Source organism: Drosophila simulans, chromosome 2L (genome assembly GCF_016746395.2).
Source record: "Drosophila simulans strain w501 chromosome 2L, Prin_Dsim_3.1, whole genome shotgun sequence".
Lineage (NCBI taxonomy): Eukaryota > Metazoa > Arthropoda > Insecta > Diptera > Drosophilidae > Drosophila > Drosophila simulans.
In genome coordinates, this window is record NC_052520.2 from 18,610,025 (window position 1) to 18,632,349 (window position 22,325).

Genomic DNA, 22,325 nt, shown 5'->3' on the forward strand with positions numbered 1-22,325 from the left:
TTCAAGTGTGTGAGCATTTTTGTTTAGCTTACATTAATTTTTCCATGATCATTTTTTTTTTCGAACTCAACAACAAAAGTGTATGTTACATAACGAACCAGAGCCAGATTATCCACAAAATGCCATCGGCCTACAGACTATTTTTTGGCACCGAATCAAACAGAATAAAATTAAATGTACGAATACACATGAGTAGAATATGAAAATGCGGACAGAAAGAATTGCACAACCCCGAATACAGTCGAACTCCACTTACTGGATAAAACTATTGGCGAAACGTTTTCGAGTAAACTTTTTGACAAAAATGATCAAACTATTGAATGAACTACAAATGATTTAGGGATTAAACAAAATTTTCAATCGAAGATCAGAAATTCAGCACGGGTGTGAATATTTTGCAAGACAACTTTTCGAGTTCATGAAGTTCGACTGCAGCTCCTCACGTTCGAGCTTCCTGCCACGCCCTCTGCGCGCCCTTTGTTTTTAGAGAACCGCATGTGAGGCCGGGGAAGCCGAGCCCGTTACCTTCTGGAGCATTTGCATGAGCTGCTCGGTGGCCGACTGATTGGCCACCACGCCCAAGCCCAGGACACCTGAACCACCGCCCACGGCACCGCCACCCCCTGCTCCGACGCCCGATGGCGGCGAGGAGATCGATGTGCCCGCCGAGGCCGAGGAAGAGGACGACGGGGTCAGCGCCAGCTTGGATTCTGGGAGCAACAAAAGAAGCTGGATTAGATTCGGTTCGATTGTCTACGGACTGCCCTGCATACTGTCATCGCTCTCCAGGTAGGTGACGTAGGAGTCGGTGCTGTCCGGATGGTGGTGTGAGGTGATTCCGGAGTCCAAACTGCTGCCTCCGGGCTGCTGGTTCGGCTGCTGGTTCTGGTGGTTGTGCGGTCCGCCGGGGGGCGGGGGGTGCTGGTGGGGAGGTCCTTGCGCCGGATGCGAGTGCGGATGCGGCGGCAGGATGGGCATCCCATTCAGGTCGTAGCCGTGCATCTGCGGGAAGAGAACGGAACGGGGTTAGATGTCAGTTGTGGATTATTTAAATATGCTCATAACGTATTTTGCTTAATCGAAAATGTACAATCTTTGTATTATTGAAATGTAAACGTTTATTGGGGGGATTAAAAGACATAGAAATAATGTATTCACGGTCATCTTGGTGATAACAGCTAAACAACTAATTTATTATCCATTCATCATCGTCTGAGAAGTTTATTGATACACGTATTGAAAAGATGTTTTTGATAGGTTTATTTCTCGCATATTTATAATATATCCTAACCAGTTTTGAATTGGCAAGCAAACAGCCATAGCAAAAATTATGCAATCTAGTTGGTGGCTTCGGCTCACGTTAAAATCAAAATAAACTCGTTTCCGATTATGGCTTGATAAAGGGATTTTAGGGATAACTACCCCGATTAGAGTATTTGTATATCACTTACCTGATTGACCAACTGTTGAAATGCGGGCGTGTGGGTATTGATCGCTCCATTGCTGTCGAGATCGGCGTGAAGGGCGAAGTCGCTTAAGGCTTTCCACGGCGGTTGATATGTCTGCACATCCAGGCCCTGAAGATTCAGTGGGGAGTCATGCCGCACCGGGGAGCTGGCGATCATGGGGATGCCCTGCATGGCGCCGTAGCCCAGCTTGCGACCCTCCTGTCAGGGGAGAATTCCAATGAGATATGTATGGGCACGTGGAATGGGGTCTTCTTACCTTCTCCTGCTGCATTTGCAGCTTCATCTGGATGGTCTTCTTCTTGTCCTTGCAGCGCTTGTTCTGGAACCACACTCGGATGACTCGCGGCGACAGGCTCGTCATCTCCACCAGCTGCTCCTTCATGAGCGCATCAGGTCGCGGATTAGCATTGTAGCAGGTTCTGAAAGAAGTAAGTTATGTTTAAAACAAATTTCCTATGTATCTCAAATATGAAATAGACCACTCACCTGAGCGTATGCAGCTGTTTCTCATTGAGCACGGTTCGAACCCGCGTGGGCTTGCCATCCGATGGCCCCGAGGGTCGCTTGTCCCTAATACTTTTGTGTGAGCCCGATTCGCTGCCAGAATCTGCATGGGAAACAGAAAGATACTCCGTCAATTCGTTTGCTATTTTTGGCAAAAAAGAAGCGCTTTGAAGTGCCGATGAGGTAGATTGCTCGCTTGCTCTTGTTGTCTTGCTTCTATTACTGTTTAGTTCTGCCTCACTTTTGGCCCACTACAATTGCACCAAAAATATGGCCAATTGCGTTGAATTCGGCATTGAAAGATCAAAGGCACACGCTTTTCCCCATTGGCATCGATGCCCGGTAATTAAGTCGTGTTTCACAACCCCCGAAACAAGGTGTTATCTAGTTTTCGATCGTGCAGATCGATCGGTGATTTTATCGTGGCGGTATGGTTCTTTTGAAGGAATTTTCTCTCATTCTTTTCTTATCGAGGCTTGCGAATTTGGCAAAAACTATTACCAATATTGGGACTACTTTGGGGTATACAAATGTGAGTAATTACCACTATTGGCCAGAATGTGGCAGCCTATTCTTGCGCAGTTAGGACGCTAATTTCTCTCAGTGCCGAACTTCAAAGAGTCGCGACCGCTGCGGTTTGGCAAACACTCGAACAGACTGCATGCCGTTTTCGAGTTGAGCACAAACAAACAATCCGGCAAGTGGAACTATGAATGGTGCGCTGTGCCATCCACTACCCGACTGGCTGATTGATCATACGACCTGTCGATCCCTCGATCGAAGCCAGTCAAACAAAAGTAAAATTCCCAAGAAGTTGCTTGTCAATGTTTGCCCGCTTGAACGCATCGATGCAATGCGCACTTTTTGTTTGCCCTGGCAGCTGATTTTTCAATATAGGTTTCCCTTTATTGGAAACCCTTTTGCAAAACAGGCGGGCAGGGCGGCGGGTTTGCCGCCACACACGTTTGGCATCTATCGTTTGACATCGCCGCCCCATGTTGATAAGGCGACTCTGGCTCCAGCTACAGCTCCAAGTAACCATTCCGTCGATTCTCTCCGTTCTGGTTAAACAATGAGATTATGTTGACGATATGGTTTGACAATTGTCGTACATTGTTTGACGTTTGCCGATTTCTGTTTGCTCTGCTATATCACTTACAAGGATGTAACGCTGTCTTTCTAAGAACAAAACACGAGCACGTCGCTTTTGTGCGATGCCGAACTGTTTGGTTATTTGTGGCCCACAGTCGCAGCTCCATTCACAGAACCAGACCAATTTGGGCTAATTAGGATTGGCAATCTTTTCGGTGGAAAGCGAATGGAGTGGAAAAGGCGGAAAAGGGGAAATGGTGCGCCGAATGGGTTGACTTTTCGCCTCAGGGAATTCAAATGGTCGATAGTGGATGTGGCTTTGTAAGCTCCATAAAAAATGGGACAGTATTGCAGATGTTGCCGAAGAGAAGCTTTAGGGGGGTATTAACTGGGATTAAATGTGGGTAAGATCCTAGTTCTCAAGCTTTGGTATTTAGTAATAATGGAGGATGTTATCACATTTAGTTTTTCACATAACTAATTATACTTAGTAACGATCCGCTGCAACAATGCTGATGAGTGAGTCATAAAGATAGCCAAATAGATGGCACGAAACCGGAAACTACCGAGAAAATATTTGGTTACAGTGTCAACTGAAAGGGCAAACAATGGAAGTAACAACCCCAAAACTGAAGAGCCCTAGATGAAGGGTTGTTATGCCGAGTCAACAAATCCAGCGAGAATCCGGGCCCCAATACTATCCCCCACTCGAACCTCCTCTTGGGGAGCTTAAATCAGGGGCCAAATGGGACACTCACCTGACATTGAACCCAATTCGCTGGAATGGTTGTTATTGCTAAGGTTGGTGTTGTTGTTGTTACTACTGCTAATATTGTTGTTGCTCTCCACCGACGAAGAAGTGAGGCTGCTCTGCGACGATTTCTCCAGCACATCGTGATCCTCCTTGCAGTACAAAGCCCCGGCATCGCGTAACGCGAATTCATCGCCTAAAATTCCAGGTAAACAGTCAGTTGTTTGATGGGCAAATAAGCGGTGGGGTAGCGAAGGGGCTGAAGGGGCAAAGGGGGGAAGGGGTATATTAAGCAAATATTAAACTCACCTGGCAGCAATTGTCGCGCACACGCGGAGCATCGAAAGCACTCGATGTGAAAGATTTTCGTTTTGGCCCGCATCACAAAATCATTTTTGCTGAAGGAGTTGCCGCATTTATCACATTTTGTACCAAATAACCTGGAAATGATATTAAATAAATATTTTAGAATGTTGTAAGATAAAAATTACATTTTTAATCAAGAAACCAAAAATCCTTCTTGCGTTCAATAGTAATATTAAATGGATCCAACTCGTTGTACTCATCATTAAAATTTTTATTTATTGTAGAACATTAAGTAATGTAATATTAGCTAACATAATGACAATATATTGAAGTATCGAACTAAAAGAGATGCCCAAAATCGAATAAAGATCCCATGATTGGAGCTTGTAAACAGCCTTGAATGAGTTCACCAACGGTTGAATTTCAGGGGGGTGGTGGGTGTTGGCAGTGCTTGTTTATGGCTATAAAATAAAATTCTTTTGTCAGTGCCGACATCGATGAGTGAGCCGAGTGTTCATCAATCATCCGAGCGCACAGTGTGTGTGTGCGGTGGAAAAGTGTTAATTTATAGCTTTGCACGTGTTAATCAATTATTCAAAGATTTGCATGGCAAATAGTTGCGACTTTGGTCGCCGGTCGCCGGCTTTACGATGGCAACAAAAAAAAAAAACAAACGATGCAAACACACCGATTTTATTGCACGTCATACATTTAGCGATGATGAAACTCAAACCCCAAATCCCAGATACCCAGATACCCAGTTCCCCGAGTCTCCGGCTACCGAGGACCAGCTGTTGATTAGAACATAGTATTTGCCTTTTTGTATTGGCATCGGCGGGCTAATTGGCTGGGCTAACAAGCCTGGCTAACAGAACAGCGGCCTAAACGTTTGCCGAACGCTACAATTGGGAATGAAAATGAAAAGGCCAAGCGCATGACACGGAGTGTGTGCCTAGGGCTGAGCAAATAGCTTTCGAATGAGAGTTGGGCCGAGTGGAAATTAGATAATGCCCCCCGCGGGCCATCAGGGCTTTAGTTTCAAATTGAGATGCGGCCGTGGAAAGCGGAGCATATACAGCACCTGGCTAGGACCATAAGCCCGAACTCACCTAACATAATCACGCTTGCAGTAGGTCTTGCCATCGCGCACAAAACACGTACAGCTTTCGTCCAGGAACTGCCTGCACTCCTGGCACTTCAGACACGCCGCATGCCACTCCAGATCGGGGGCAACGCGCAAGATGTACTGGTCGTGGATCTGGCCGCCACAGCCGACGCAGTGAGATAGGCGTTGTTTTTCTGAAATCGCACAAAAGTATAATATTAGTACTTAATTGGTATACGCTTGCAAGGGAAACAATAAGGAAACCTTGTTGAAGTTGCACAATTATATGTGTATATATTGATAATATTTAGGTTAGGAGTACGAGCATTATATAGTAAAGAGATCGAGATATATGTATGTTGGTTATATAGACCAAAGTTCAATTAATTTACAAACTACAACCAAATTAGATATGGATACAGAATAAATTTATATTTGCCGACGGGAAAAGCAGCCTTGAATGGCTAACAACTTTTCCACCTTGCTTCAATTTTCCTTGCCTAGCAGTTTCTATACTTTTATTTTTTGGCACAAACTTAAATTAATTTTGCCAATTATGCCTTTGGAAACGTAAACAAATAGCAAGTGAGACAGCAAAGACGGCGCTAATTAACAAACTGTTATCAAATAATCCGAGCTTTTCCTGTTTACCCAAGTGCCGCACTCCCTTTTTGGAGTCGAGAGACTGCGCTGCGATGGCAAAACTTTTCCTGCCACAAAAGTTTTCCTTTTCGGATGGGTCTTCGGCGTTTTTCTGGGGGAAAAACATTTGAAAAATTCATAAATCCTGGCCAAGCCAACTGAAACGCAGCAGCCATTTTCAAGTATTTAAGTTGAACATTTTCCTCCACTTCGCCTCGTGCTTTATTTCTTCCGTTGCTTTGCTTTTGCTTTTCCTTTTCCTTTTCCTTTTTTTTTTTGTTGGCCAAACTTTGGGTGGCAAGCGAACGAATGGGGAGAAAAAATCAATGCAATCATTGCCACATTATGTACATGCCACTCCCTCCCCGTCCCTCCCCCCTCTCACGACTATGTGCTGCTGTAATCCTTGGCAGAGGAAAACTTTTTCCCGGCTGCTGTTGAAAAATTAAGAAAAACTTTGACGCGCGTTTAGCACGTTTTAAATGTTTCGTTTCCCTCTTTCCCCCCTTTCCAACATCACAACCCCCCCACACACACAAACAAACACACACATTGGGAGAACAGAAAAAATCGCAAAAACACACACATTCGTGCACAGATAAAATCTGTATCTGTTGCCTTGCTTGTATCTTTGTATCTTTAAACGTGGCCGCGTATCTGAGTATTTCTTTTTTCTTGTTTCTTTTTTTTGGGAGTGGTTAGGGGCAGGAAGAGGGGCGGCTAGCAGCGGAAAGGGGCGGGGCTGGGGCCCAGGGTGTATATATATCTGGCGTATCTTTCTTTCGCACTCGCTGTAGCTACACATGAATTATTTATAAAGGCGGAGCAGACAAGTTGCTGCTGCCGTTGTTGTTCGTGTATATTCTTTCCTTATTTTTCGCCAATTTTTGTAGGTTTATATTTTTCTTATACCCTTCTTGGGGGGATTGCAGCTGATAAGCCTGGGATACAATTATATTTTCAATTGATTTCATAGCAATGTTTATAAATTAACTTGCAATGAACAACTGAAAATATTTGTTTCTTATTTGCAGCAAATGAGCGTTTTGTTATTTTTAATAAATATAAACATTATTTTAATATATTTTTAGATAAAGAACAAATTAAATTAAAGTCAAATTAAATTTTGTTAATTTTTTGTATTATATTATTTTGTATTTCAAATATACACACTTTCGAAATAACATTTAGGTACATAACTTCCGTACATTTTTGAGGGTATTTAAGAGATACTTAAAGTATCTGGCAAGGAAAGCCATCGTACTTGGCTTGTATTTGTTGCTCTTCAAGCTCCAAGTGCTGGGGATTCGGATGCGGATTCGGATTCAGACGGGCGGATTCGGACACACTGACAGCTGGAGGGAATGAAAGACTGACAAACGGACGGACCGACAGGCGGCATTTACTTCCATGTTTCAGTCTCCAATTGCTGTGGGTCTTTTTCTTTTCTTTACTTTTTTCCTTGGCTTGGGGGCATGTGCGTCTTTCTCTTGTTTTCTTTGTATTTTTTGCCTTCAAAATGTTGCTATATAATGCTACCCTATATGGACACATGTGTGTGCGCGTGTTGTGGCACAGCCACCATTTTTGCCTTTTTTGGCCGTATCTTTTGTTGTGCGTTCCTTTGGACAGTGTTTTGGATTTTTTCCCCTTGCTCCTTCGCTGTTTGTATGAATTTCTGACAGTTATTTGTGAATGTGCGTGATTTTTGGATCTATGTATTGCTGGCTCCTGTATTTTTGGTCGCAGAGCCAGGGATTGGGGCTTCTGTTGCCTTAATGATCCTGCGCAGTTCGTTTTCATTTTTCTTTTGCGCCCATACACCCACATGGCCGCACACAGATACACGCACGCACACAGCCGCAGCCATTATGGCTGTAATGGGAATTTAAGCGCAACTCCTGCGCCTGTGTGCTGCTTTTCCGTTCGGGGGGTTTTTCCGCTTTTGTGGCGTATCTTTTGCATGTTATGTTGCCATTTTGTTGGCCTCCCCACCACCCACAAAGTGCCACCCACGCTCCCCTCACTTTTCCTGGGGGTTGACGCGCCGTGGTTCTTTTATTTTCCTTTTTTTGGGGAGATTTTTCAGTGCGGCACACATTGGACCAAAATGCAATTTTGTCTCGTGTTGTCGTCTATGAATTTTTCGACTGTGTCGGCGGTTTCTCTCGGTGAGTGAAATAGCTGGCGGTGCGGGTTAAGGTGGGGGGCGCTGGGGGGTTAATGCGTGGTAAAGGGGCTGTGTGTGTGTGTGTGGCACATGCGGCAACTGCGGCTTTTTCACTTTTAACGAGGAAAACGCTTCGCAAGCTGCGTGTTTCCCATTTTTGCCTGTCACTTCTGTTTCTTCCTCATTCATTCACTATTTTCCCGAATTTTTTGTTTTTTGCTTTTGCTATTTTTGCTCGTTTCTAGTCTGTATATCTTTTCCATTTAAATAACGAAACATTTTCCATGACTCTGTGGCAGCAGCACTTGATCTTGGTGGGCATGTTCACGTTTTTATGCTGAGAGGTGTTCAAGTTTTTAATGGCCACACCTTTTTGGCCATTGCTCTTGACCTCGGCAACCTTTGTGTGAGTTGCATATGATGTAATTGCTTGTCGATCGGAAAACCGTGTTTGGCATTGTCGTGGGGGTTCTGTGGGAACTTAGACAGTTGGGCTCTAACTGGGTTTTCTTGGATTTCACGGCTTTAATTTGCTCGAATAAAAGGGATTTTGAAATGGAGTAAAACGATTTCTTTAAGGTGTGCAAACTGTGAAGGGTGTACATATTCAAAAGTATCATTCTCAAATAAAAATATAATTTAAATTCCGCTTTTATTGATGATATTCCGCCAAAGGCTAAAAGGATTCCCCGAACTTGAATTAAAAGCATCGTGACCAATTAAATGTAACATTGAGGCACTTTTATCTAAATTACACGAGTAAAGTTTCGTGTCTGTGATGGACTGACTGGCAGTCTGTGGACTCTGATTTGAACTTGATCTATTGATCTGCGGGAAATTGATGGCTGAGCAATAAACATATCAAGGAATTCGTGCCAAGAAACGCCCACCAAGAAGTGAATCGAAGATTGTGGTTAGTGTTTCTCGGTCTCCTCCTTGCTTTTCTCTCCCTCTCTCTTACTCGGTGCTACCCATCTCTCTCGCTGGCTCTTCTTATCAATGTCGGCAATCTTTCAAAGGCCACATAAAAGGGGGGCTGAAAATGAGGGAACAAGTAAAATTGCAGTCAAATCAACTCGGGCTACTTCACAGATACAGATACAACAGCACGCACGTTCACAGATACAGATACATTGCAATGGCTGCCCAGCATCTTCTTGCTCTTTTCGTACGCCTTTTTTATTTTCCTTACTGTTGCTCGACAAGGGGCAACATGCAAAATGCAAAGCATCGATAAGATACGTTTTGGCCAGGCTCTCCACTCTTGGCCACAAACGCAAATGAGGGGCGAGAAAAAATTATGGAAGCTCCGCCGGATATGGGCGCGATTTCAAAAGCCACTACTGTTTGTGTCTTCGCCAGGGGACGGGGGCCAGTGGAGGGTTAAGGGCACCCTTTGATTTATGGCATATTTGTTATAAGGTAAATACAAAGCGCAGTCACACAGCGAGTATCGCTTTTTAGTGGCACAGCAAGTGCCGCTTCTTTTTTCGGACCTAACTAGGAATTTCACATGACTATAAACTGAGCTTGGAGTACACCAAGAAAAACGGAACTCTTTCCAGTTTTTTGCTTCTTGTTAAAAACTTTTGATAAAATTAAATTAGTCTATGAAAATCTAAGTTATATATTAAGTATTTAAAATGAGTAATCGAATCTTGAATTTTGTATTGTTTTCACAACTCTTTTCGTGAAAATAAACCAGTTATCCAACTTGAAGAGCAGTTTGCAAGAGAGAAACAGGCAGCTCGTGTCTTCTAGGAAAATTTGTCAATTTTCCTGGAAGCTGTTGTGGGATTCTTAAACGAGTTGAAGCCGAGGTTCATTCAGCTCGCCAGTCCTCAGTTTATATTTTTGTTACCTGTGGAACGATTTAAAAAATTAATGATGACAGGCGGCGAGGACGAAACTTCGGAACACGTGCCCCTCTGGATGTTTTTGTATTTTTTCCTTTCTGCTCCTCCGCTTGGACAATTCGAATTCACATTTTGACAGACTCATCAATTTTGTAGATACGATGCGAGAGAAGGACAGGGACTGCGAGCGGTGGAGGGGAGTGAAGAGTGCGGCTTTTGGCCACTGATTAGGCCATGTTTTGTTGGCCAGGCTATTGTCTTTCGAGCGTGGGCAGGGCAATCCCTGGCTTTCCTCTCACTCCAGCGACTTCAAAGGAAGTTTTGCGGTCTGTGATTTGTTTGTCCCCGAGACTTTGATACCTTCAATTGCGTCTGCAGTTTTGGGAATTTAGCATCTCTCGCTCTGACTTAAGTTGGCTTAATTAAGTGCAGTTGTGCAGTTGCTCTGACAATGGGACTGCATTATCTTAATTCAGCCGTTGGCGAAAAGTAAGTCGGGGGAAATGGTCGAAAAACCCCACCGAGTTATCTCGATCGATACTTTGTGTGTATGTATATCTTTCTCGTTCTGTCTGGATACGAATTTGCCTAATTAATTACACACAACACACAATACCAAGAGGGGTTAACACAAGCTGAGTTTTGAATTTTGTTTGGCAGGTCAAAAATAAGGGATACATTAGATACTTTGGCAGTGATTTAGGAGGGATGAAGTCGGTGGAACTAATGAAGCAAATAGATTTAGACTTAGCCAGCAAGTAACTTAAGTAGTTCGTAAGTTAAGCGAAATTGGCTTAGAGGAATGGAGATAGTTTAAGTAGATTTTAGCCTTTACTCAAAGCCAGAAATGCAAGACAATTGCATCTATTATCATGGATTTGTGTTTGAGTTCAGAAAAAAGCCATGTCATTTAAAGATATTCATTCCTTACATGAATCTTTTCTTTTTGATGATTTATTTTTTAAATATTTTATAACCATCTAACCCGCACTTTCGTGTCACGCTGCCATCTCGAATGCCGGCATGTGTAACCCAGCAAGCGCAGCCAATAACTGATCAATGCAAACTGACTCTTCTGCTCAAATATGCATATAAAAAAGAATCAACAATGGGGGAACAAGGGGCTCTGAAAACACACATCCAAAAGAAGCCGCCGCCAGGCAATCACTTTGAAGTGTTTGATTTTCGAATTGGCCGTCGCAGTTAACTGAATACGTCTGTTGTGGGCTCTTCTTGTTGTTGCTGCTGCTGCGGCTGCTCCGTCTGCTGCTGCTGCGGATACTGATGCTGCTGCTATTGGCGATGGCGATGGTGTTGGCTGTCGTTTTATTGAAGCCAAATTTGAATACTCGACCGTGGAGATGCCATCGGCCGGCTGCTGAAGGCGCGACATCAAAGAGTGCCTGGACTCAAAATGGACATGGGCCTGCAACAATTTATGCCACATCCCCACTCCGGCGAGCGGGACGGCGCGATGTTGCCGCTGCGGTGCCCGTGGATGTTGCTGTTGCTGCTGCTGCTGCTGTGTGCTGTTGCATGTTGCAAGCTGGCTGAGTGAAGAACGGAAATGACCTTTTTTGTGTGTCGGCGGCTGAAAACAAAATGCCGATGTGCCCGAGAATCAAGGCTTGAATCTTCGCTCTCTTCAGAGAGCACTCAAAGAAAACAAGTGGCAGCTTACAAAACAGAAAGTCATGTGCAACAATCATTGAATTTATATGTATGCAAAATATTTCAAAAATGATATTTAGCATTTAAGAAACTGAGAAATTATTTTTGAAAGCTAGTTATAAATGGAGTGATAAGAACTTTTTAACTATATTTAGAAACCTTTCAAGGCAGCCTTTCCCTTTTTTCTCTCCAGTTATATGAGTTATATAGATAAATTTAATTAATCCGTAAGTTCCTTGCACCTATGAAAACTCGATGCACACCTACTTTCTTTTTTTCGAGTGCATTTCTCGGTTTTCCCATCTCCCTGCCCCTCAGTGCCGCATGTCGCCGACAGATGACAAGAACCGATAGTGTCTTTTTTTTCATTCGAGCCCGGCTGCAGCCAGAATCGCAGCGTCTGGGGCTTCTCTTTGGCTCTGTTTGGGCCCGGTTAAGTGATGATCATGATGGGTTATTAGGCAGGTTGCGTTGACAACGCATTTGTCTTGCGATGGGGACGCCGACGCAGGATTCTCGGCCAGAGCGATAAGCGGGCGACATTTATTTATGGTGTTTTAACACAAGGCGCCCCTCGCACAACAAAGTAAAGTGAAAAATAAAATGAAATAAAATCAAAGGTTGAAAAAACAACCGCACCTCAGTCCAGTCACTGGCACTGGAGAAAGCCAAGTCGAGCCGTCATTTCAAAGTGTCAAATTAATGTCAGTAATGAACAAAAATCTACTCAAAAATCTGACTTTGATTCGACTGCAATTAAAGTGAGCCGCACACAAAGGAAAATGATCGGTAAAAAACTGCGTTTCCCAATGCAGTTTAGCCTTTTTGGGACAAAACGGGTTTGTGGTAACAAATTGTTTAATGCATTTGATTGTTGCTCTTTCCCAGTGACCATTTTAGTTTTTTACCCAGCTGCGTTTTGCATGTTTTGCGCATAATTTTGTTTGCATTTTTTCCACATTCCCATTCCGATTTGCATGTGCATATATTTTGCCATTTTAATTTGTCTAATTTTTTATGGCTTTCGGTTTATCATAAATTGCTTTCGGCTTTTGGCTAATTAGAATGTGTGCGATTTGACCACATTTTTTCATTGCTGTCGCTGTTTTTGGCCCACTCTTGCTGTGCTGCCTTTGCTTGTTGTCTCTCCTCGGCTGTTTTGTGTAAATATTTGACCTGATGCGTGTGAACTTTAACAGTTCTTATGCTTTATTTGTCGCAAATATTGCGCAAACACGACAACACCAAAGGGTGCACCTCTGCCCCTCACCCCGCAGCTCCACCACCTCCTTTATAAGCCGAACTCCTTGGCCGGACTTTCTGGCCTTGTTTGCCTTTTGGCCAGGTTGTGTTTTCATTCTTTTCTTTTTTTTTTTTTTGATTTTTACTGCGAATGCGTGCCCCTTTTGCACTTGAACATTGTCGCTGGCTGTAGTTGTTCTTGTACTTGTTGGAGGTGTTGTTCTGGCAGTTGTACCTGATTCAGATCCACCTATTTTTTTGTGGCATTCAACATAAATAAAGCCGCAGCTTTGCAGTATTTTCGGCTTGTGGAAAGTCTAGTAAGACATTGCCATCATGGTAGTTATACAAACTAAAACGACAGGCGTTTGCTCTTAAATATAAAGATATATATTGCATAAATGCGTAAATGACATCACAGAAAAATCCCTAATCCTTTTGAAAATTCCTGCTCCAATCTCCCGCATTTGAGGTGTGGCCAAGTCAGGATCGGAATCAAAGCCACCTTGGCAGCATGCGCGCCTAGGTGGAGCGACTTCGTCGCGGATGCAGCAACTCCAACTCCGTTATAAAAACTTAAGACCTCATTAAAAGACACCGCCTGCTTTATGGCACTCGAAGACTGAGTTGCCCATTTAACGCGTTGCCGGGAAGCCCCCCTCCCTGTTTCCCCCCACCAAATGGCTGGGGTCCTGTTGCCATAGAGTATTTAAAACCCCGGCCGATTACGCACACGCAACTCCACACCAAAAAGAGAAAAAAAAGAGATTAAAATAAGAGGTAAATATCGAAGACCGCCGACCGCCAAAGGCTTTGGGCCCGTGTTCATGCAAATTTTTAACTTCATTTCGGCTTCGTTTTGTTAATTAATTTATATTATTTTATTTGGGTGTCGTATACGCAGACACACACACACAAACGGCCTGCATCTCTCGACCGAGTTCACAGTTTCTCAGTTTCTGTCGCTGTGTTCCAGTTGGAGGAGAGTCTCGAACGACAAATTTATATTTAATGAGCTTCATAAAATTTGAATTTCAAAGGAGCCTTGCACCGCAGCGGCATGTTTCGATACCACAGATCAGAGAACCAGGGATCTCAACCACAGACCCAAAGAGCCGAAGAGCTCTGAGATCAACTCGGACTGCAATCAGCGCGATGGCAGGCTGGAAGCGGAGGCTTGGGGGGATTCCGAGTCCCATTCGGATACGAGTACGATTCTGGATTTCTGGATGTGAATCTGAATCCGATTCCGATTCCTGCCGATCTGGCTGCGTTCCAATAAATTGCTCGGTTTTATGGCAATTTAAGTAGGCTGCTTTATGGCCCTCCAACCCGTCGCTCTTCCTCTCACATTCCCCGACTATCCCGTCTAGTTGCGAATCGGGTTCGGATTCTTCGTTCTCGGATCTCTGATCTCGACCTCCATCTCCATCGGGCAAACCGCATGATTCACTTGCTGATCTGTGTGGTCGGCCAGGGAAGATGTATTACGTGGTCTACCCACTTTTAGGCGGCGACAAAACGCTCGCCGCCAACTTCCTCATAAATTAAAGAAAAATACAAATTCGAAAAAAGGCGGGCAGTCGCTGGAAGATCTGCAAACGCCTCAACTTGTTTGGTCGGTTTTCAGCTCGCCTTGTTGGCAACAATTCAATTTGACATAATGAGCTACATTTTGTTTACAACGGCAAACGCATGGCTGCCAGTTGTTTCTCTTTGAAGTGGGAGGAATTAAGATATGAATTTCCTAGGTCTATATAAATGGTATGCTGATTTGAAGACGAATCACTTAACTGTTATTGCATATTTGTAATCTCTGGAAAGCGAATTCGCATAAAGAAAATGTATCTTATTGAACTTCAGTGGTGTTTGGCAGCTAGAATGCTTCCCACTCGCGAAACAGCTTTTGATGTGATCTAATTTGGGGAGCATTATGACTTCCTATGATTCGTGGCAGCTCGAGAAATCAACGGTGTTTTGGACATAAACCAGAGGCAGCAACTTGTTTGGCCTGTTTCCCAGCCTCATCCCCTCCTCTGGCCGCAGGTGAATGCCTCTCTTTCCGTCTGGCCGTGTGGCAACATTTCAATTTGACATAATGAGCCGCAAGCCCGGGCTGCAGGTAGAGATGTTTGAGCTGGCTTAGTGGTTGCGACCATTACCATCCGTCGGGATATGCTATCCCGTCAAAATATTGTCAGGTAACTAACGGCAATTGCGGCTACCGTCTGGCGACGTGTCTGCCCAAAGTCGCGATCCCTAATATCCATATGTATATATTGGACATATATAATAACCGAACTGAATGAGTCGCCCCGTGGCGCGACAATCGAAATTGGTCTCGCCTTTCGAGACCGGGGTTTTGGGTTCAGTTCATGAGTCTGGACCTCGGCGGGCGGTCCAACCTGTTGAGCACTCCACTTGACATTGAGTGGAGTGGTTCTAAGCGGGCCAACAAGATGGATCTGGTGCACCCCTGAGTGTAATGGGATACGGCCACTACTGCTCTTCAATTCGATCTCGATTTTTTGGTCGGATTGTGCAATCTGCTCAAGTGGCGTCTGGGCTGTGGGATTGGATTCTCCCTCTTGGATTCCAGCTGACGCCAGCGGCAAGTATTTGAAGTCCTCATCCTCACTTTATGGATCTCGCATAAAAGTTTGTTTTTCTAGGCAGTCCATGGTTGTTTCTGTTTTTTAGGGGTCCTACCTAGGCTCTTTTATTGTCTTTCATGCTTAATTAGTCATTAAAACAAGGGTTATAAAAGTGACACTCATAAAGCCAGCGGCTAGAGTGGGTATGGGCCAGAATAAAGCTTTAAAAACGACGCCATTAAAGTGGCCACCGCATGGCATGCAACACGCCAAAATGCCACACGGGAGCTTGGGTATATCCCGGTTGAACCTGAGCGGGGCATATACATACATACACATATGTGGGCTTGGATGTATGTCTCTGTATTACGTATGTATGTATTTGGCCAGGTGTCATATGGCGCAGCGGGTGCTCCACCGAAAATCCCAGCGGGAAATGCAAAACGCTCGCCACTCTTAATGAGCGCCTGGAGAGAGGCACGAGTTTCCCCCGTTTTCCCTTTCGCCTTTCCCTCGATTTCCCGCGCCCTGGAGCTCTGGGGCTCCTCCTGTTTTCCAAGTCCTCACGCGATAAACGGGCGTGGCCGTCAGTTGTTCCCTTATTTCCTGGCCCGGTTAACTCCCGACTAATTTCTGGCCTGCACATTTATCAGTTCTCCGCTTCTCTGGTTTCTCCCTCATGGCTTCCAGCGGCGATTTCCCCAGCTGAAATTTAATATTTTTCTCCAGCCGAGCAAACAGTAGCCGCCTCTCACCTTGACAAGCTGCTGACACCTTGAATGAACTTTTCAAAAATGCGAGCGGGAAAAAAGGCACGGAGAATTTAAAAAAAATTTTAATTGCACTTTAATAGTCAGGCGGCTGCTTTAATATGCCCAATTCCAGCAGGCGAGGGCTTTAAGAATATCTTGAAGTGCATTAATTAGGTTAGACAGCTTCGACGGAATCACTGGGCTTTAAAAACATTTTAGCTCGAAAACAACACGATATGGAATATTTTGCTTTCAACGATGAGCCTTTTTCGAGTCAGTACTTTAATCGGGTCGAGGCTGTGCAATCACATCGATACTTAAAGTTAGCAGCATCCACTTGCCTTAAAGTGCTCGTAAAACTTTAAGTTTAAGGCTTTGCTTTTGGAGGGCAAACCAAATAAATGAATGTTTAATGTAAAGTAATATTCTACAGTTCTACTCTATATATAATGGATACTCTGAATTGTTATTGCCATTCCTGCAGTGCTGTAAGGTTTAAGTTCCTATTCTTCCCATGATTTCTGCCCATCTTCATTATCATCCAAATATCTTTCTAATCAGCTGTTTGTATGTGGCAAACGGAAATTCCAGGCATAATTCCCTAATTTCTCGACCCAGCGAGCTGTTAATTAATGCAAAGCAGCCAAAACTCCGAGGTGAATTGAGAGAATACCTGGACGCAGGAGACTGGGAGTTGTTTTGATGGCTGCCAACTGTCTTCAAGACCTCGTTTTTTTTGGCACTCCGGACCAGATTCCAAATGATGGCAGGGAATATCGAGGGCGGGGAACTGGAGGTGACACTGGGCGCAGGCGCACAGCTGTCTTGGGTCCGAATCTCAGGTACTGGCCAAGCCAAAACTCCGGCCATAACATATTGATCTAGTGCCGGGGACCGAAGTGCAAAATCAGATAAGCTTTGGGATTTACGTTTCTGTCTGCGCTGCCTTTTTGGGCCTTTGGGTTCAGGTCGGGAATTTATGGATTGCGCCTAAATAACTTTATCACACCCCAAGCAGCAGCAGCAGCAGGGATTCCGAAATAAAAATCACACCGGAAACGGGAAGGCAAGCGAAAAATGTCAGCCAGGGACAACAGGAATTTGGATAGGAACTCGTAAAATATAGATAACGTCTGTCTGCCTTTGGCGAACTAATGGGTGTGGCTCCCTCCTGACGTCACCACTGTCGTATTGTTTTGTGTGCTGTTTTGCACTTAAAGTTGGGCCAAAATGATAGGAAAGAATAACAAACCTAGCGCTGTGACTATTCAAGCAAATATTCAATCAATTTCCAACCTTAACCCAGTGAATCTTCCAATACGAAACTACCAAAAACAACAAAATTCGAAATTCCAAACGAACTCGATCGAAGCACGTTTAGAATGGTAATATAGTTAATTTTATGGCACTCTAAATCGAATCGCGTTGCGTATACGAAACATCTTTTCCTTTCACTGACGTTTCAGCGGCTCTATAAATAACCAAGAGATCTGAGATCGGTGATCTATGGCTAAATAACCAGCCTCATCTGAAAACTCGGTTCCATTCTCTTTCGATCGCAGACGACTTAACCTTATATGGCCGACGATTGACACTTTACAAATTATTCGAAAAATTATTTCAACTTTTTGTGCATTGGCTAAACATTTGCCCAATCCATTTTTCACAATTAACTTTCGAAAGGTTTTGTTGTTTTGAACTTTTGTGTTTATTCATCGAAAATGCCAATTAGCATTCGGCGAATTTGCTGGCGAGAAATTTAAATGGAATTAATATGAATTAGATTAGGGAACATGTGTAGGACGAGTAGGGGGAAAATCCGTGCCACCCCCGCTCCGCATTTTATTCAAATTTTTGGCTAATTGGTTAACTATAAAAATAAAAATCGCTTTTATGTCCGCTAATAATTGTCAATTTTTTATGGTCCTCAACATAAAGTGGTACAATTTTATGGCAGCCGCCAACATGAAAAACTGAAACTAGTTCAACGCCCTGATGTATGCAGCGATCTCGGACTTAATTTTCTATAGAGCACGGAGAGTAAACAAAGGCTCCTCAGATACTTCAGATGGCGATTTCTTTTTGTTTTTACTATATTTAATTAATTTAACGACTACTTGAGAAGTTGCCAACGACATGTTGACTGGAGGCCCGGGTCTGTGACATGGAAAACTCATTAAAATGTTTACAGCGCTCAAAAATCAACAAACAAACAAAACTCGCCTCGGAACCAAGCGAACTAACAAAAGAGAGAGGAGCAGCTGGCAGATACTAGAGGGGCAACGAAAACTACAAAAATTGTTTTCATTTCAAATATCAACTTGAAGCTGCAAAACTCTAACTTAAAGTTTTGTCAGCCGCCAACTAACTCGCAGAGCAACTAAGCAGAGCGCTGGGGAGGAAAACTTTGTGAAAAGTTTTCAAATTAAAATGTTCGGACATTAAATATTTAGCAGCGCTCCATGGCCGACAACTAATTTGAATTTAAATTACAATTACTAAATTTCAATGCAATTTAAATGATTCGCAGCTGCATTGGCAGCAACTGCATGTACTGCATTATTCCAGCCTCATATATAATTCAATTTCCCCGAACCATTGTATATGTGCTTATGATTATGATTTTTCATGTTTTCCTTTTTTTTCGGAATTTTCGTTTGGCTTTTTTGTGTTCTGCGGTCGTTCGTTTGGTTAGACAACTGTCAGCCAAAACATTTGTCACAATTTAGCATACGAAATAAAATTTGAATAAAATATATTCCTCCTTCTGTCACACACGGACGGCATTTTTTAATGACACTCTTGGTTTATGAATTCATAAAATGCATTTTGGTTAACAAACTTTAGTCTAGTTAAAAATTTGTCACATTATCGCATGAGATACATTTGTGAGCATTGCCAGCTATTTTCAGCTTTTTTCATGCAATTACTTGCCCGCGCGCTTAATTGCTCAGCATTAAAATGTCATTCAACCGTTAATTGGCTTCTATATTATATGTAAAGTGTGCTTAAAATAAAATACGGCTATAATTTAACAGTTATTGCCGTACAGAAACAACAAGTGACAGGTCGAGATAGGGTCTAAGCCCATTACAAAAGTTGCAGCGAGAAGTCGACTAACGACTGTTGCCCAAAGAAATCTGAACCTAAAGATACATAGAACCTCAGAAAGTCGTTCAATAAACAAAAAAAAGAATCCTCAAATTTGACAAAAGAATGGCACAATAAAAATTATTTATGGATTCGAATTTTTTGGTATTACTCTCCACTTTAATTTTTTTGTAATTACTTTAGTGCAGCCTTGCTCACATCACATCCATTGGCAAAATAAAAAACTCAAGGTATGAAGGAGTTCAACGCGTGCCTGACCTTTTTAATGGTTTTGGTATAAAAATAACTTCGACCTTCATTACAAATAAACTTGACTAACAGTTCATGGTTTTAAAGCTCGGAACCTTTGAGTCCGAGCCTTGATCTCTGATATCTGGAATGTCTGCTGGGCATTAAAATGTTTAAAAAATAAGCAAGACAAGTTTACAACTGTGATTTTGGTGCGAGCATTTGTTAACACGGCTTTTACTTATTTTATTGGCTTTTAATGTCCAAAGCGGGCTTTCCTACGTTCCTTTTCCATATTTACGAATCGAGAAAGTTACCCATCGGTGACTCTTGTTTAATGACTATTTAATTTGCCAATTTTTGTTTTGGGACTAGGACAATAGCCATAAATAAGTCATTAACTGCTTTAAATAGCTTTATTAGCGGCAAATGATTCGACGTGATCTATGTAATGATGTTAATTGGGGTTTCAATTGCAGGTATAAACATTCTGAATAGGTTGATTTAAAATGCAATTTGGTGATGGTTTACAGTGGATCAACAAAGCGCTTTTTTAGGCTAAAACCCTATGAGCCTCTAAGTTATTTGTCAGGGCACTTATCTAAATCCAAATTTTAAATCTAAGGGAACTAGGGAAACAACTGTAATGCCTTCTTAAACAGACCGAAAGTACTTAGAACCAACAAATGTATCTAGAAGATACAATAGCCTCATATCCGAACTGTGGAAGGGCATTCCATTGTTCTTTTTTTAAGACTGTCCCTAGGTAAGTGATCGTGCTATCTATACCAGTATTAAATATCGTCCTTTTTAAGGATGCAGCCCAAATAGCCCGAAATCGGAAAGCCAGCAGCAGCCCTTGAATATCGGTACTCACTTATCACATCGTGTCCATGGCAATCCAAATCCAGGTGATGGTTCATCACCAGCGATGGCTGTAATCCAGTTTGATTGTGGTTGTGATTGTGCAACGGTAGCTGGTGAGCCAAATGGCCACCAATCTCTGCCATTACCATATATTTGGCTGACAGGACACTCGGCGAAGCACACTCGAGATATTTGTGGGCTGGGAATCTTGAGAGCGGGCGCCTTTTCGTTTTGGGCCGTACTCAAGAAGTTTCCGGCATTGAGCAGGGATATTTGTGTAAGGCACTTGTAGGGTTACTTATTCCGTGAAGTTTGCTTGAATTACTCAATATGAGACCGGGACACAAAGCACTGGGTTTTCGGCGAATTTAGCGGGATTATCGCGGCTGTGTGATCCGTGTGCGCACACGCGTTTTCCTCGCAGGGATTTGGATCTGTGGTGAGGGATTTAAGAGTCTCTCGCATCCGAAAAGGCAAATCCGACGGCTATCGAGCTAAGACGGTCGATGTTCGCGATACGACGGCTATATAGTAGCGATGACGACAACCGACCAACGACGATGTCTGGCGCACAAACATGCTCACTGCACGGAGACTGCTGAACGACTAAACCGGTCGGCGCTTCGTTCCGTTTGCCGTACGTTATCCGCACGCCAGCGAGCCAGCCACTCACCCCGAAATGTATCTCGCAGATACTTCTGCCTGCGAGAGCAGTGCGACTAGCTCTTCGCTCCGCAAGGGTAGGGTACTGGTGTGGCACTGGTGCAGCTGCAACCGGTTCCGAGCCAGCTCTGCGTGTGCTTCTCGGATAGCCGATAGCGGATAGCCGACTCGACGGGCTGACTGACTGCAGGGGGGGAGTTCGAAACAGGAACAGGTGTTTTTGTCGCACTCGCTCTGCGGGCTGCGCTCTCACGCTCCGTCCTTGTCTGGCAGCAAGCCCATCTCTTTCGCTTCCACTTGGTGGGCCTTTTCTAAATGGCGGCGAAGCGGGCCAATCGGTTGGACGGAGTGCGCATGATCGACTCCAGCTGTGGCTGCGGGATCCACAATCCACAAATGGAGGCAGTCAGGGGGTGGGCCCACATCCTCGCTCCCTTCGCTGGCCTTTTGTTTTGCCAATTTCGCTTTTGGTTTTCGAAGTTTGTACTACAAAATGGTTGCACTTGTAAGCAAGCGCACCCCCCTTGCCAATCCCCCCCTTCACCATCCGTCGTCTGTCTTTCTACCCCCGAACTGTTGTAATGCGCTTGTCGAACTTTTCGGCTGTAGCCCCTCCGCCTTTGGGGCTCCCCTTTCCGCCCCTTTCAGCCCCCACCTGTCTCACCTGCCCGTCTTGACTTGGCTCTGCGGTCTGAAGGCGTCTCGTTTCGGGTGTGCTGCAACATCATAATAATTATTGATCTTTTGATTTCGTCTTCTGGTCTTTCGGGGAGCGCTCCAATCTCCCCCCTGTTGCTCTGTTGCTCCTTCAAGGCCCTGTTGCAATTTTAATGACGCCCCCGTACGGCAATTTATATATGTGCTCGAGTGGGTGGCGGTCGGTGTCTGTGTTGCGGTTAGCAGTTCGTTGACTTGGCACCCAGTTGCCAACATTTGCTGGCCGATGATTTGTTGTAATGTCAGTTACCAGTTACCATCACCGACTCTTGGGGTGCACTCGAAGAAAAGTTTGCTCAAACATAATAATACATGTTTGCCTGTAATCAGGAATGAAATTTAAGATGGGTTGATAGAGTTTAATGGAATATGGATTTTGAAATAGTGTGCATTTGTTGGGATAAACATTTTCCATATTTATATAAAATATATGCTTTAGATACAAACAAGTTTCAAGATATATTGAGATTACATTTTGAGATACATTTTGTATTAATATACTATTAAGATACTAGATTAGATTTCTCTATTATTTTTTTCGAGTGTTTGTAGCCTCTGATTATTTTTTACCATTTTTATTTGACG

The 22,325-nt window shown here is 43.7% G+C and overlaps 1 protein-coding gene and 1 long non-coding RNA gene across 2 annotated transcripts; one reads left to right on the forward strand and one right to left on the reverse strand.

Annotated features, from left to right (window-relative positions):
• Positions 1–15: 15 nt before the first annotated feature.
• Positions 16–21,025, reverse strand: LOC6732730 (insulin gene enhancer protein isl-1). Its single transcript, XM_002079808.4, has 9 exons — positions 20,371–21,025; positions 5,232–5,421; positions 4,126–4,256; positions 3,824–4,012; positions 1,956–2,076; positions 1,726–1,888; positions 1,452–1,667; positions 774–1,002; positions 16–710 (listed from the first exon to the last, which is right to left on the reverse strand). Exons 1-9 carry the CDS (start codon positions 20,507–20,509, stop codon positions 484–486), a joined length of 1,605 nt encoding a protein of 534 aa, XP_002079844.1. The 5' UTR covers positions 20,510–21,025; the 3' UTR covers positions 16–483.
• On the forward strand, positions 20,090–20,971 carry LOC120284256. Its single transcript, XR_005543489.2, has 2 exons — positions 20,090–20,259; positions 20,309–20,971. It is a non-coding gene; the product is annotated as an uncharacterized LOC120284256 (long non-coding RNA).
• Positions 21,026–22,325: the final 1,300 nt, after the last annotated feature.

What these genes read in the sequence shown, in the direction of transcription:
- LOC6732730 (XM_002079808.4), bottom strand. Translation starts at nt 20,509, where the DNA reads ATGGTAATGGCAGAGATTGGTGGCCATTTGGCTCACCAGCTACCGTTG. An exon ending in CGAATTGGGTTCAATGTCAG is followed by an intron (nt 2,077 to 3,823) that starts GTGAGTGTCCCA and finishes TTTCCCATGCAG; the next exon opens with ATTCTGGCAGCGAATCGGGC. An exon ending in TGCAAATGCAGCAGGAGAAG is followed by an intron (nt 1,668 to 1,725) that starts GTAAGAAGACCC and finishes CTCCCCTGACAG; the next exon opens with GAGGGTCGCAAGCTGGGCTA.